Here is a 15,153-nt window from a genome sequence, read left to right as displayed (position 1 = left end):
TGAGAAACGGAAACGGAAGTTTGCATGGCATTGTCTGTTCTGTATACGCTGCTTGGGGATCGTCATGCAGTTTCTAAAGACAAAAAAATATACATAAAACAAAATCATCCCTAGAAACTGACAATGTTAATGTAGAGGACAGAATAAGGTCACCACCCTTTGGAAACCGCCAAACTGTAAATATGATAGGAAATTTGTAGAATAGGTTTACAGACGAAACTCTTAGGCACAATAAAACCTGACGGATATCCTGCTTTGGTACATTCAGTGTATCTCAAGTGGCACGGTGCAGTCATAAGCGTTTCAAGATCCTCCATGGATACTGTTTGGTATCTTTCAATCAGTTATATTGAAGAAGATGGCATTTATGACACATAGGAGGATGCAGAAGGCTGACTGATTTCCATTATTGATTTGATCAGCCATTATGATCAATGAACTAATATTGTTTTCGTATCGGGACAGTTTAGATCAAAAGTAACTATGAGGGGTTGATATTTATAGTAATGCCAATATTCCTTCACTTCCCATCAGCCACACGATATATGTTGTAAATGGCCAGCAGCTTTGGTCTGTACCAGGCAAGTGTTCCCCCTTTACTCGACTGATGTAAAAACCGAAACAAACAACGGAACTAACTCACTTCGTAGTCGCATAATGTTTCCATCAAACCAAACACCTTATACGAGGCAAAAATCTGTTGATGTATTTCAGAAGCAGATGCCAAGAGCAATCCAACGTCCAAGTCAGCCAGGAAACTCAGCTCCATCACCACCACCTGGTCGCAGAAAACGTTTCGTTGATAGCATTGAGTACAACTTCACTAACATCAGGAGACCAGAGTTGGTACCAAATGATGACAAGCCACGTCCTAATTTCTTTTCTGGTCAAAGGTCAACCCTCCAAGAAATCCGCAAGGAATTTACACACCTGTATAGCTTAGAAGAGAGGTAGATGTCGGACCTGTCACAAGTCAGATCACAAATTTTGTAGACATCTCATGTAATATATCTCATAGCAACTCACTCTATAGGTAGATATCGTACCTAGTATCTCACATGTACCACTCACACAACATATGAACATCGCACATAGTACATGCATACCAAATGACTGCTCACACATGTGAGAACCACACTTAGTATGCTCAAACTATGTATAGATATCACAACTAAATTTAGTAAGTCACATGACTTCTCACACGTGCAGATATCACACCTAGTATCACATACGACATCTACATATCACAACCATCTCACACACGACAGGTACATGTCACACACATGATATAGTATCATCTCGCACACTACAGGTAGATATCACCCACAGCAATGTAATACCATCTCACAAATGACAGATACACATCACACACATGATATAGTACCACCTCACACATGACAGGTACATACCGCAGGCAGCATATGATACCACCTCGCACATGACAGGTACATAGATGCATTGCATCCACTATGTAAAACATCTCACACATGACAGGTACATGTCACACACATAATATAGTACCACCTAAAACATTACAGGTACATATCACACACATGATATAATACCGTCTCACACATTGCAGGTACATATCGTACGCATCATGTTATTCCAACTCACAGGTGCATAGGCACCCATGAAGAGCCACCTCCTAGTGGTGGGTGCTGGGTAACGCTAAGCGCTCTTCTCCCGTGTAGACCCGGGACAGAATGTGTCCACAGCACCCCATTGCTGGTCGTAAGAGGCGACCAAATTGGGCAACCTGTTTGCCGTGGGTTGCTTCCCGTGTCGGTGGAGGACGGTAGTCTGGTGGTTGAGGGCAGTAGGAGACTGAACCATTTTCCTCTTACTGCTCAACACACCACTTCGGCCCTTACTTCACCAAGGCGGGTGGTAGAACTAGCCCAGTTCTATCAATCGGCTGGTCAATCCAAGCCCTGAGCTACAACTATGTAATGCGCAAAATTTATGAAACTGTTAATTTGATTTTTCATGATTGGCTATTTTGAGTTTGTAATTTCAAATGCATCATTTTATGTATGTTTTTGCCTAGAGTCGTATGCCCAGAAGGCGGTGGCTCATGGGCCAATCTGGTGGAACTATTAATCTTTCAATTTTTCTGCTGGGGTATATCATCCGGGTATCCTTGGTGTTGCAAGCTGGAGATCCGCTTGTTTTTAGCATTGTCCTTGTGATACTCCGTGGTGGGTGGGAGCTCGGATGACGAATCATTACCACTTAGCATGGAATACCAAACCTCAAACAAAAAAGCCAAACGTCCACTTGACAGTGATTATGATGAACAGCGACCTTCGAAATCTGTTGATTAATGGCCTCGTTTCCTAATTCTTGAGACTCGTGATCAAACTCCATTAAAGTTGAATCCGTTTGCTGGATCAAAAGGTGTCCACGGAATAGCAGGAGAAAGTAAAGACGTGAAACGGTTGCGTTCAGGATCTCTGTTGCTTGAATGTAATAGAAACAACAAGCAACCAATCTGCTGTCCACTGAAATGTTTGTTGGAGTTCCGGTTAAGGTCTCTGCACATAGAACTCTGAACACCAGTAAAGGCATTGTAAGAAATCGAGACCGTCTATTTGCAGATATGACTGAGTTTGACATTGTATCGGAAATGAAGGATTAGGGAGTGGTATATGTAAAATGATTTTCAAGCCGGAAAAATAATGAGATTGTTCCAACTAAGACGTATCTATTTTCGTTCTCTTCACCAAATGCACCAAAATCAATCAGGGCAGGTTACTGCAATGCTAACGTTGATTTGTACATCCGCAAACCTTTGCGGTGTTTTAAATGCCAAAAATATGGACAAGGTGTGAACTCTTCCACATTGTCTGTTACATGTGCTCACTGTGCAGAGAATACACGTGTAACAGAAGATTGCGAAAGTAGTTCCAAAAATGTGCCAAATGCCATGGAAATCTCTCAGCTCTTTCTAAGGATTGTCCTATTTGGAAAAAGCAGATACAGATCAATAGGATCAAGTTTGCCAATAACATCAGTTTTGCAGAAGCCAAAACGTTAGCACAGTCAACTGATCCTGCTGAAACATATGCCTCCATCACCAGCAAACCATCAGAAGCAAACATAAAGAAAAATACCTTACCAGTAATTACGTTGTCATATGCCTGCCAAACAGATTTGACATGGATAAACACAGACGCCCCTGAACGTGTTTCTCCTGAGCAATCAACACAAACTGAAAAATCACTTCCTGCTCAGCAGAACCTCTCCCAGCAATCTCGATCGCAACCTGAGCCAATTGAGAAACAGACTGGAAAATCAAAAATCAAATCTAGATCAGACACTTTAAGAACAAATCGAGCCTCTAAAGGATCAGACAAGATCAAACTGTTAAATAAGTTTGGATCACTGGAAGATGTGGATGTATCTGATAACATCCACCCTCGGGCACATAGCTTGTCGCCCTCTAAAAAGGTGCGGAGTAGATCCCCAATCAATCCACCAAAAAGATAATGTCTTCCAAACACATAGTACAATGGAACTGTAGAGGATTAAACACTAATTATAATGAGTTACATCTATTAGTCCAAGATCTTGCACCATCATCATTTTGTCTGCAGGAAACTCATCTGAAACAGACAGATACTTTTAATTTACGTCAGTACGATGCATATCATTATTTCTCACCTTCGGGTGATAGGGCCACTGGTGGATCCTCAATCCTTGTTAAGCAGAATGTTAGGCCACAAGTTGACCTAACATGAACATCATTTAAAAAATCAGAAACCAATGAACTACAATATAAACAAGAGTGTAATCAATTAAAACATAAATATAGCAATTATAAATCCTTATTTACAGATGGGTCCAAGGACGGTGGCGCAGTGCCACTGTCAATGGATCCAGAACAATATCTTCTAGATTACCAGACAACAGTTCTATTTTTACAGCTGAAGCTTAAGTATATTCAAAGACACCCTAAACATAAACTGTATGTAGTCTATTTCGACTCTCTTTCTTGTCTTCAGCCTATTAGAAATATTTCTTGTAAACATCCACTTTTAATTGAAATTATTGAATTGTATAACAATCTTCCCACTGGCCAATGCGACATCGTCCTTTGTTGGTTACCCAGCCACGTTGGTATTTTCTTTGAATATGATGGCCGATCTTGCTGCAAAAGCAGCACTCAACAAATCTGTGACACCACTTCCATATTCAGATTACAAATCTTGCATTAGAACGTATATCCGTGATCTAATGCAGAAGAAGTGGGACACTCAAGTAGGTATCAATAAATTACATGAAATAAAACCCTACATTGGTTACACCTACTTGGGTTGTCAGTCCAGATTTGGGGAGGTCATCATGCGACGGTGTCGCATTGGCCACACAATATATACACATGAATATCTGCTCCTTTTTGCATCCCTTGTGATGAAAGAATCACGGTCAAGCATGTCTTGCTTGACTGTGTTGAGTATTCCATCACAAGGGATACATATTTCAAATCCCAGTCTATGCAGGATCTTTTTAATAATGTCAGTTATCATTTAATTATTGCGTTTTTAAAGGAATTAGATTTATTAAGTGACTTGTAAATAATTACATATTTTATGATTGGTAGTTTAGATTAGTAACTGAGATTGTTAGTGGCTGTACCCTCAAAGGGGGTTGAAGTACTGTAAAATTATTGTCCTCCTGAGAGGGTACGTAAGTCCCGGAACATTCAAAGTAAAATTAAGCTTACCAGGATTTTTAAATGTTATATTTTTGTTATTTTAATTTTTGGCTAAGATTTCCTACAATCGTCAGCGACTGAAGGGATGGTGTAACTCCAGCTAGGGTCCAGGTAGTAAAGGCACTGTAAGTCCCCATGGTCCCTAGTGTGGTGACCTACCTTCAGCTGTTGGCTATCTATAGCCTATTATCATATTGTGTTGTCCCTTCTAGATAAAATGTTTTATATATAAGTACTAGTTTTACATGTATATCTGTGATATTCTAGTTATTGTACTGTCCTTTGTCGACAGATTTTTAATATAGGCACACATTCCATTTAAATGTTAAATGTTCTCGTGACGACATGCCTGAGATATTGTCGATGTGACGTTAAATATTAACTCACTCACTCACTCACTCACTCACTCACTCACAGGTGCATATTCCAAGCATCACGTTATTCCACCTCGCAGGTACATATCGCACACATCATGTTATTCCACCTCACACGTACATATTCCAAGTGTCATGTTATTCCACCTCACAGGTACATATCGCACACATCATATAATGCCACCTCACACACGACATATACATACTGCTAATTCTCGATATAGTAATTACTAGTCTTATTTGGTCAGATTTCTCCCTTTATGTACAGTGTATGAATTCCAGATTATCACAAAGAGACACAGGTCACACGGTTCTTTTGTCTAACTTTAAGTACACATAATATTCTTTACATGTAAACGCGAAATGTAAACAACATAGGGTTTAAGATTACTGATATATCCTGCATGACTATGTCCTAAATCAGACAGCAATGATCCCTGTCAAAATATTTACACATGACTATCCAGGGGATGGTGCTTCTGATTTAGGGATGGCATTATCGTTCACATCAGTTTAAACCTCAGCGCTTATGTTCGTACAATGTTCGTATCTATTTGACATTTTATCCGAAATGGAATTCTTTTCGAGACTGGTTGCTTTATGGCACTGATATTCTACTTTTATTGCTGAAAAGGGAAACCCGGATCGCGATGGGCCACTCAATCTCAGACATGCTGGTGTCATGTGCATTCTCTGGCGTGGTGTGCAACGACAGGTGCGTGGACGTGTACACATCCAGTTATTGCTATATCAACTCTGTACTCAACGCTTACTTTACTACTGATTTACGTTTACGATGCCGTTAAACGATCTTCATGTATATCCAAAACTGACTCACACAGAAGTAAGTTATTATGCAAGTTGTACGGTTCATATTATTTCTAGCGGAGTCAGTGACTATGTTCATGCATACCATCGCATCCATGTATAACTGTGGTGATCGATCTCATGCTGCCAGTCTGTAATATTCATGAGTACGACTTTAAACAACAAACATATTCTTGTCCATTGTAGCTACTTTCGGATCCACCCCTCGCCAGTGTACGGAAACTGTTACACTCTAGAGAACAATGACTTTGTCAGCTTCCGGAGCGGCCCAGAAAATGGTAAGATACATTGTTTTAGCACAAAGCCTTGTAGCTGCACTCATGTTCAAAATCATGATCAGACACGGAGTACTTAAGTTTTTTAAGCACTTTTGTAAAACCGAATAATAATTGAAAATATATTTCTGGCAAATGCTGTACATTTGCGGGACTTCGACACCGATAACTTCGTCAGTCCTTCCTAGTGTCCATGATACGACAGCTTGTGAGTTATGTCATCGCTTGTTTAGCGCCCAAATATGAACCTTCAAAATCGTCAACTATTTGTGACAGAGCACTCCCGCGCAGATATCGAAATTTGACTGCAGGATGTGGACATGGTACAAAGCAGTTACTTCATCCAGTCACTCGACCTTGGTTCGAATATACCATGACCTGGTCGCTGGTGATTGGTTGATGAATTTACTCTCGTATTATAATGAATTAACTGCCACTTAACTACCAGCCTGTTTTGTCATTCATCCGAGTATGCTATTACCATACTTTGCTATTTGCAAGGTAGTACTGGAAAGTAGGCCTTCGGAATCAAAGTCTCTGTGCCATCACGTCATATCAGACAAATAGCCATGATATCTCATGGAGGTACACATCCTAATATCTACTGCACTATTTTCACATCCACCTGTATATGCCACCCTTTGTCCAATGACCTCTCTGCCCATTCACGGGGGTATATACACAATATCTACCGTCCTTGTGTTCATGTAGGTCTGGAGCTGATACTGTTTTTGGAGACTGACGAGTACATATCAACAATTGCTTCCGGTATTGGGGCCCAGTTTCTAATACACGGCACAAACACCTGGCCTGACCCCGAAGTTGATGGGATATCAGTTTCAGCTACAATGGAAACGAACATAGGCATGCGTATGGTATGTTGAAAAGATCTAAATTACGATTAGTGTTTCTGTTTCTTGGCTATAGCTAAAGGCTTCATTCACTGTGTACTCGTGACAGGCATTTGCAGCTAATTCGCGTAAGAATTACTGGTTATTGCTGAATGGGTCCATGGAAAAGAAAAGGAATGTTTTGGTGGCGGGATAACAAGAATAATTACATCACAAATATGTAAAATCCAAATCCTTTCCACAGCCAGACGTTATTTCTGTCTATCCATAATAGTTTGTGAAAGTGTTTTGTTAAAACGTGTCATAATATCAACACTTGATATAATTATTTCAGATACAGAGTGGTAAATGACCCAGCGTACAATTTCCGCCACTTTGTCTTTATCCATAGTAAACATCTAACCGATACTGTCTTTGGCACATGCATTTCACAATTTCAACGTACAACCAAGAAAGCTGTTTCTACCCAGATGTCCAAAAGCGCCGACTAATGCTGTATGGGTGTTTGGCCTGGCTTACAGTATTCAGTTTAGTGCCCTAGATTAACTCTATGTATGGTGGATATATGTGTCCTGATGGCAGACCTACGAAAGATAAGATTTTGGGCATCACTGTCTAGTCTGTTGTGTGATGCATTCCAATATTTCGCCTGTTCCCATTCTCTTCAGGTGAAGAATTGATATTGACCATGCAAGTATTAGTCGACGTTACAAAAGAATTATCACCTGATCAAAATGGCCTCTTCTGTTATAAGATATGATTATTTTTATTTTCATGAAAACGATTTCTCTCTCTCTCTCTCTCTCTTTCTTGTAAACACAAAGCTGACGTGTGTGCATTTCAGCTTGAGATTCACAGGTTGGGCGGGCTGTATGGCGACTGTGATGACGGTGCAGCCTTTAAAGCTAGATATGGGATAGAATATACCAGGAAGGTATGACCTCGCCAGTCTGTGGCGTTTAAGCGTTACAGGGTGCCGTTTCCAGTTGTTTTTAAGAGTAGATTAAGCATTTGAGAAAGACCTAAAATACAAGAATGTCTTTTGTGATTATTTCAATATATAGGTATAGTCTGGTTCATAATTATTGAGAATTTTTCTTCTTACTTTGAGCTATCCTAACACCTCAACTGATTCACTGATACTTAAAACTAAGTAATGGTATAAGGGAGGTAACTCATCTTGGCCTACTCAGTATAGTACAATTAGAGTTACCTCCCCTGAATTTGTAGCAGACGTCATTTTCCTCAGCACTGTCAATAATGTCTGCTGAAGATAAAAGAAGGTTGATTTTTGAGTTGTGTAATCAAGGAATTGATGATGTAAATACATTGGCAGAGAGAACAGGAACTCCTCTTTCTACTGTGTATAGGATTAGGAAGAATTTTAAAGAGGGAAAGGATTTGGGGCACCAGAAAGGAGCAGGGAGACCCAGAAAATTGGACTTCTCAGATCGCGTCCGGCTGGGACTTTTAGCGTCTTAAAAGCAAAGGGCAAGCATCTCCAACATCAGGTATGAAATGATAGAAAGGGGATCAACAGTTGTATCAAAATCTACAGTTAGAAGAAATTTGATTGATCTTGGATGGGAGAAAAAGACTGGAATTCCTTCTCCTCTCATGAAACAAGAACATAAAGACAGACGTGTTGAGTGGTGTTTGGCACATGAAAACTTTGACTGGGAAAATGTGATTTTTACTGATGAAAGCTCAATATGGGTATATCCCAATAATGTGAAAATATGGACAAAGTCTGCGTCAGCACCGTTGTATCGACGACCTAAATACAGCCCAAAGTTTCATGTATGGGGAGGGATCTCCTTATTAGGAACGACCCCGCTGTGTGTGTTTGAGGGAAATCTGACAAGTCAACGCTACACTAACATATTAGATAACTTTCTCCTTCCACGTGCACATGTGTTTTATCGAAATGACTGGATTTTGCAGCAAGATAATGATCCTAAACACACCGCAAAACATGCCAAGCAGTGGTTTCAGGAGAAAAATGTGACTGCATTACCATTTCCTGCATATAGTCCTGACTTAAATCCCATTGAGAACATTTGGGGGATGATGAAGGAATGTGTGAATCAAAAGGGGTTGACAAAAATTGAAGACATGAAGAGAGAAGTGGTCCGATACTGGGACAGCATAACTCACGAGACACTAACCTCTCTGATAGGAAGTATGCCTACCCGTCTTAGACTGTGCCGTGAGGCTCAAGGAGACTTGATAAAATATTAAATTGTTACCTACACAACATGAAAAGGTCAGTTCACTTTCACAATACATTCAATTTTATCTGATTTGTTCTCGTTTAATAATATGAAATGCTTTAGCTATTCTCAATAATTTTGAACCATACTGTATATATATATATATATATATATATATATATATATATAAAAGGCGACTCAGCTTGTCGTAAGAGGCGACTAACGGGATCGGGTGGTCAGGCTCGCTGACTTGGTTGACGCAAGTCATCGGTTCCCAATTGCGCAGATCGATGCTCATGTTGTTGATCACTGGATTGTCTGGTCCAGACTCGATTATTTACAGACCGCCGCCATATAGCTGGCATATTGCTGAGTGCGGCGTAAAACTAAACTCACTCACTCATATATATATATATCTTATATATATATATATATATATATAAACAATATTACAAATGCAGTTGCCAAAGACGTTTAAGTATTGCCAATGTTGATAAAGGAGTTAGAGGTTGTCCAGGTTTGTGAAAAAATCTCTAAGGACATATCTACTGTTTTTTGCAGTCTTGTCAGACATTCTGTGTGCACGAAAGAATTATCAAACGATGTGGTTGCTATGATGAACTGAAGGAAACACTGTATGAAAACATCAATAGCTCGGTGTCAGGGATGAAGGTTCATCCATGCCGGAGTAGAGAAGGTATGTGCTGTAATGTATATGTTCCACCTCATTGGAACAGACATCTCGTAATAAGTGTTCAGCTCCCTGTTCCATAGTGAAAGATGGTAAAAAGGAAAATTCCGAAATTGTTTGCAGAACGATAGTCACATGTGGCGAAAGTATAAAGCAGAGGTGTGTGGACACAGAACGTGCAAACTGATCATCTGATAACACACCCTTCTGTGGTTTTGCTCTTCAGAAACGACGTGCTTACTCCAGATCGAGTCAAGATGGGAGACGGGCTTACTCCAGTGCAATTGCTTCAATCCATGCCAGTATGTTGTCCATCTGCACACGACAATATGACATTTTCTTCTCTTAATTCATGACCTTTCAGATCACGATAATATGACACTCTCCTCTCTCAGTTCCAGACCATCTAGCCCACGACAATATGACATTCTCTTCTCTCAGTTCATGACCATTTAGCCCACGACAATATGACACTCTCCTCTCTCAGTTCCAGACCATTCAGCACGCGACGATATGACATTCTCTTCTCTCAGTTCATGACCCTTCAGATCACGATAATATGCCAGTCTCCTCTCTCGATTCATGACCCTTCAGGCACGATAATATGTCATTCTCCTTTCAATTTATGACCATTTACCTCATTACTGACCCATCCGTGTTCCCAATCATATCAAGACTTTGATGCGCCATATCAGTCCTGGTCCAAGCAATAACCGGAAGAATACACTGACAGACTGACTCAAAGCATAAGACACTGAGCAACCCGTGATCAAAGTTGTTCATTTGACAAAAGTATTCAAATGATTTAATTCCTCTTGTTCTTGATAAATACAAGGTATTAATGAACCCCATTTCTATTTCAGTGAGACGTTGTATGAGAAAACTACGCACACCCGCATGTGGCCTTCCGATGCGTATGCAGTAAGTAGATACACCCAGTTACACGTGCAGTCCCCGGACACATCGCATGGTCACACGTGGGAACGTGCGTGTGTGCTTTACAAGATTTTCGCAGCAGCAACATCAGCGCATATAGATATGTACTTGTGATGAACACAAACTGAAGCATAACATGCGTTATAACCTGGTCCAATCCACATTTTTGGTAATATCTCAGGACAAGTATCGATGGAAAGGTAACATCAGGCCAGTTAATATTACATTTCAAAACGAAGATGGTAACATTGGGAACTTGCAGGAAACGAAAACTGATTATCTCTTTGATCATTTCTCTTTGAGAAATTTAGTGAATTGTGACCACTATCATATATATTGCACGATATTGCATTGTAATGTATTGTATGTTTGTAATGAAAACGTACCGATGCATTTGTAATGTACATTGTTCCTGCTTACAGAGTATGCTCGTTCAGTATCTATGCAACATCAAGAACGAAACCGAGTGCGAACGGTTTGAAAAAATGGCTCCTCGGGAACTCATGTGAGTAAGCTGTCCGTCCGAAGTTGTATCAGGGACAGGTCTGTCCTATTTGTATTGTTGATATGTAAAAGAATGCCCATAAGTTGTTGCAATGATCCCCAGGCTCCACACAATTATAAAGAGGACACGATCGACGTCACTCTTCCTTACTGTGGCTTGTACACTGACTGACGACATTATTTGTCCAAACCTTCATGATACACGTCCTTACGGATTTTAAAAAATCAATAGTCTGTATGAAATGGTTTCATGTTCATGGCTGATCAGCACAGAGTACTTCACTGTTGGGTCGCATGAAAAAGAACGTTGGCTGGAGTTATGTAGACGGCCTAGTCATTGTATGAACACAACAACATCTCACAATATGAGTCTTCTGGGTCACGAGCCGTCGAGGCTGTCACACATTCCAATGGATATGCTTCGATGAGACCTCATACATGTTAATTTGGAGCAGGATCTACAAACACAAGCAATCGGAAAGATATTCTGGGTCAAACCAACCAGCAGCTGTAGATCTAGCTCGCTCACGTTGACAGTAGTATTCACCACTTCATATGTAACTTATATTCACACTTGGTGTTACATTTTCAGTCGAAACTTCATGAAGATCAACATTTACTTTGAAGACTTAAACTTCGAAAATATAACGGAAACACCAGCTTATGAGGTATGTTTATCATTTTTGGCAAGGTCAGTTTGCAATCATATATTATGTTCTCACTAATACTTTTTCGATATTGATATTTTATTTAACATGTTTTCAATTAAATGTGTGTTTGACCTGGACTGTTCATGGAGACGCAGACACACGCTGTCACGTCGAGGTGCGACATAATGGCCGCCACTCACAATTACACCCGTCATGATGTAGATATAAGTTTGGTATATTTCTGTAGATCCAAGCTGATGTGAAAACTTTATAGTAGTTTATGATATTTATTAGTATTACTGGAAACGTTTCAGTAATAAACATACCACAACATGAACACATGCATCAAAGACATGACAGTGACATTTAAAATACTTATTATCTACTATTAAATACTACTTAAAAATAACCTAAAATAACACTGACAACTGAATCAGAATGCTTTATAATGCAGAACATTTTTATCACACTAAGAGCAGTATTGTAAAGATATGATCGCATATTGTATGTAAGCAATAGTGAGTGAGTAGGGTTTTACGCCGCCTTTTGTAGTATTAAAAAATGTCACAGCGGGGAACACAGCTGAAGCTACCAGTGTTGGTTTAGAAAGAACTACTCCGTGATTCCAAATATTGTTGTAATGAGTGTATTTCTGTTTTTAGGATGTTCAGTTTTACTCCGACATCGGAGGCACAGTAGGTCTGTGGGTGGGGCTGTCTGTATTAAGTCTGGCTGAAGTGGTTCAGTTCCTGTGGGAGGTCACCCAATATCTGCTGTGCTGGCGCCGATGGAAGAAGAAGAAACCAGAACAGACAGAAGACAGACCCAACTGGGACAAACAGATGCGAGCACTGCAGTCGGCTACCAGACTGCCATCCACGTACACGGGAAATGGTTTATACTGAGGACGACATGACAGGCTAATTGTCAGTATGTGAGTTACTCATTATTTGAGTGAGCATTACATTGGAATACATTGGAATGGAACTACGTGACTCCTGCTCAATCCTCTATTGTGTGACACTGACACTTGTGAATGTACACCGCATGTACCATGTCAAGTGAACCTGTACCGATAACGGAGTGCTTTGTCTTTTTGTAATATGTCGAGCTATTTAAAAATCATAAACAATTATATTATATTGGACTTGTTGGATACTGTTTGATACTCTATGATTTACAGATGAACAAAATAATTAAATATTTTGATAGGTGGTCTGTTTTCTTTCGTCCTTTGTATATCAAATTTGTTAATTTGTTACATGGTTCACGAGAACAATATTACACATATATAACTGTTGACATATGTTTGAAAATAGTCGAGTCCTGGCACTAATGATGCAGTGTAAATCGCCATTCACTACTCCATGGCGAGACACTTCATTCACTACTCCATGGCGAGACACTTCATTCACTACTCCATGGTGAGACACTTCATTCACTACTCCATGGTGAGACACTTCATTCACTGTTACACAGGGGCACGCGGCCACTCACTACTCCGTGGCGAGACACTTCATTCACTACTCCATGGCGAGACACTTCACTATTACACAGGGGCTCGGAGCCATTCACTACTCCATGGCGAGACACTTCACTGTTACACAGGGGCACGCAGCCACTCACTACTCCGTGGCGAGACACTTCATTCACTACTCCATGGCGAGACACTTCACTATTACACAGGGGCACGCAGCCATTCACTATTTCATGGCGAGGCACTTCATTCACTACTCCATGGCGAGACACTTCATTCACTACTCCATGGTGAGACACTTCATTCACTACTCCATGGCGAGACACTTCATTCACTATTTCATGGCGAGGCACGTCATTCACTACTCCATGGTGAGACACTTCATTCACTACTCCATGGTGAGACACTTCATTCACTACTCCATGGTGAGACACTTCATTCACTGTTACACAGGGGCACGCAGCCACTCACTATTCCATGGCGAGACACTTCATTCACTACTCCATGGCGAGACACTTCATTCACTACTCCATGGTGAGACACTTCATTCACTACTCCATGGTGAGACACTTCATTCACTACTCCATGGTGAGACACTTCATTCACTACTCCATGGTGAGACACTTCATTCACTGTTACACAGGGGCACGCAGTCATTCACTTTTGAACTGCGGTTTCACAGCTATTCAGTGTTTCGTCACGGGCACATAATCATTGACTGGTATGTAGAGACATAAGTCATCAACTGTTACATACTGTCACAGCCATTCACCGAATATCAGCGATCGGTGAATCATCCCTTTACATTTGTTCTTGCTTGTTTTATCGCAAGCTTAATCTTTGCTGTTTCTCATGACGAATATGTTATACCACTAGTGATCAAGCGAAACTATACCAAAAAGACATACCTCTATCGATTTATCCACAACTTTCCACAAACAATATTGAGTTTAACTTTACGTCTAAATAATAAATCTGTTTTAATTTTCTGATGTTGTAGTGATGCATTTCTACTTGGTAACAGGGACGGGGTTGGGCGCAGTCTATCTCAGGTGATGTGTGGACTTTAGCAGAGAGCATAAATCAGCTGACGTTAATCAGCTGATTATGGAGACATCTTGAATGGGTGACCGTGTTTGGCAACTTGACTCCTGATGTTTCTAGGACTTAATGCGCATTATAAATGGACTATTATTATAATATTTATTATCCCCGTTGTAAAGGGGCATACAGTCATTCCATGTTGTACAAGTACGCCTAACCATTTACTGTTCAGGGGCATACAGCCATTGTCTGTTACATGGGCGAAGGGTCTTTCACTATCATAAAGGTACACGCAGTCACTGACTTTCTAGCAGCGTCACTATTGTACAGAGGTACATAGTTGTCAAGTATCATATAGGGATGCAGTCAACCACCAATAGAAACATCCACTGTTAAATACGCATGCTTCCAATGACTCACAAGGATATATAGTCTGGTTCATAATTATTGAGAATTTTTCTTCTTACTTTGAGCTATCCTAACACCTCAACTGATTCACTGATACTTAAAACTAAGTAATGGTATAAGGGAGGTAACTCATCTTGGCCTACTGAGTATAGTACAATTAGAGTTACCTCCCCTGAATTTGT

The 15,153-nt window shown here is 40.3% G+C and overlaps 1 protein-coding gene across 1 annotated transcript in view; it reads left to right on the top strand.

Moving 5' to 3' along the window:
- Positions 1-13,257, top strand: part of LOC137290721 (amiloride-sensitive sodium channel subunit gamma-like) — a 30,401-nt gene extending 17,144 nt beyond the window's left edge. The window contains exons 3-13 of the mRNA XM_067821815.1: positions 715-950; positions 5,729-5,809; positions 6,109-6,200; positions 6,909-7,072; positions 7,893-7,982; positions 9,823-9,958; positions 10,179-10,254; positions 10,816-10,873; positions 11,311-11,393; positions 11,985-12,060; positions 12,705-13,257. Of these exons, the coding sequence (XP_067677916.1) occupies positions 715-950; positions 5,729-5,809; positions 6,109-6,200; positions 6,909-7,072; positions 7,893-7,982; positions 9,823-9,958; positions 10,179-10,254; positions 10,816-10,873; positions 11,311-11,393; positions 11,985-12,060; positions 12,705-12,947 (1,335 nt within the window). The 3' untranslated portion in view covers positions 12,948-13,257. The remainder of the gene's footprint in view (positions 1-714; positions 951-5,728; positions 5,810-6,108; positions 6,201-6,908; positions 7,073-7,892; positions 7,983-9,822; positions 9,959-10,178; positions 10,255-10,815; positions 10,874-11,310; positions 11,394-11,984; positions 12,061-12,704) is intronic.
- Positions 13,258-15,153: the final 1,896 nt, after the last annotated feature.

This window comes from Haliotis asinina, chromosome 7 (genome assembly GCF_037392515.1).
Source record: "Haliotis asinina isolate JCU_RB_2024 chromosome 7, JCU_Hal_asi_v2, whole genome shotgun sequence".
Classification (NCBI taxonomy): domain Eukaryota; kingdom Metazoa; phylum Mollusca; class Gastropoda; order Lepetellida; family Haliotidae; genus Haliotis; species Haliotis asinina.
Note: the sequence above shows the minus strand (reverse complement) of the source record. Positions and strands in the feature narration are given on the sequence as shown.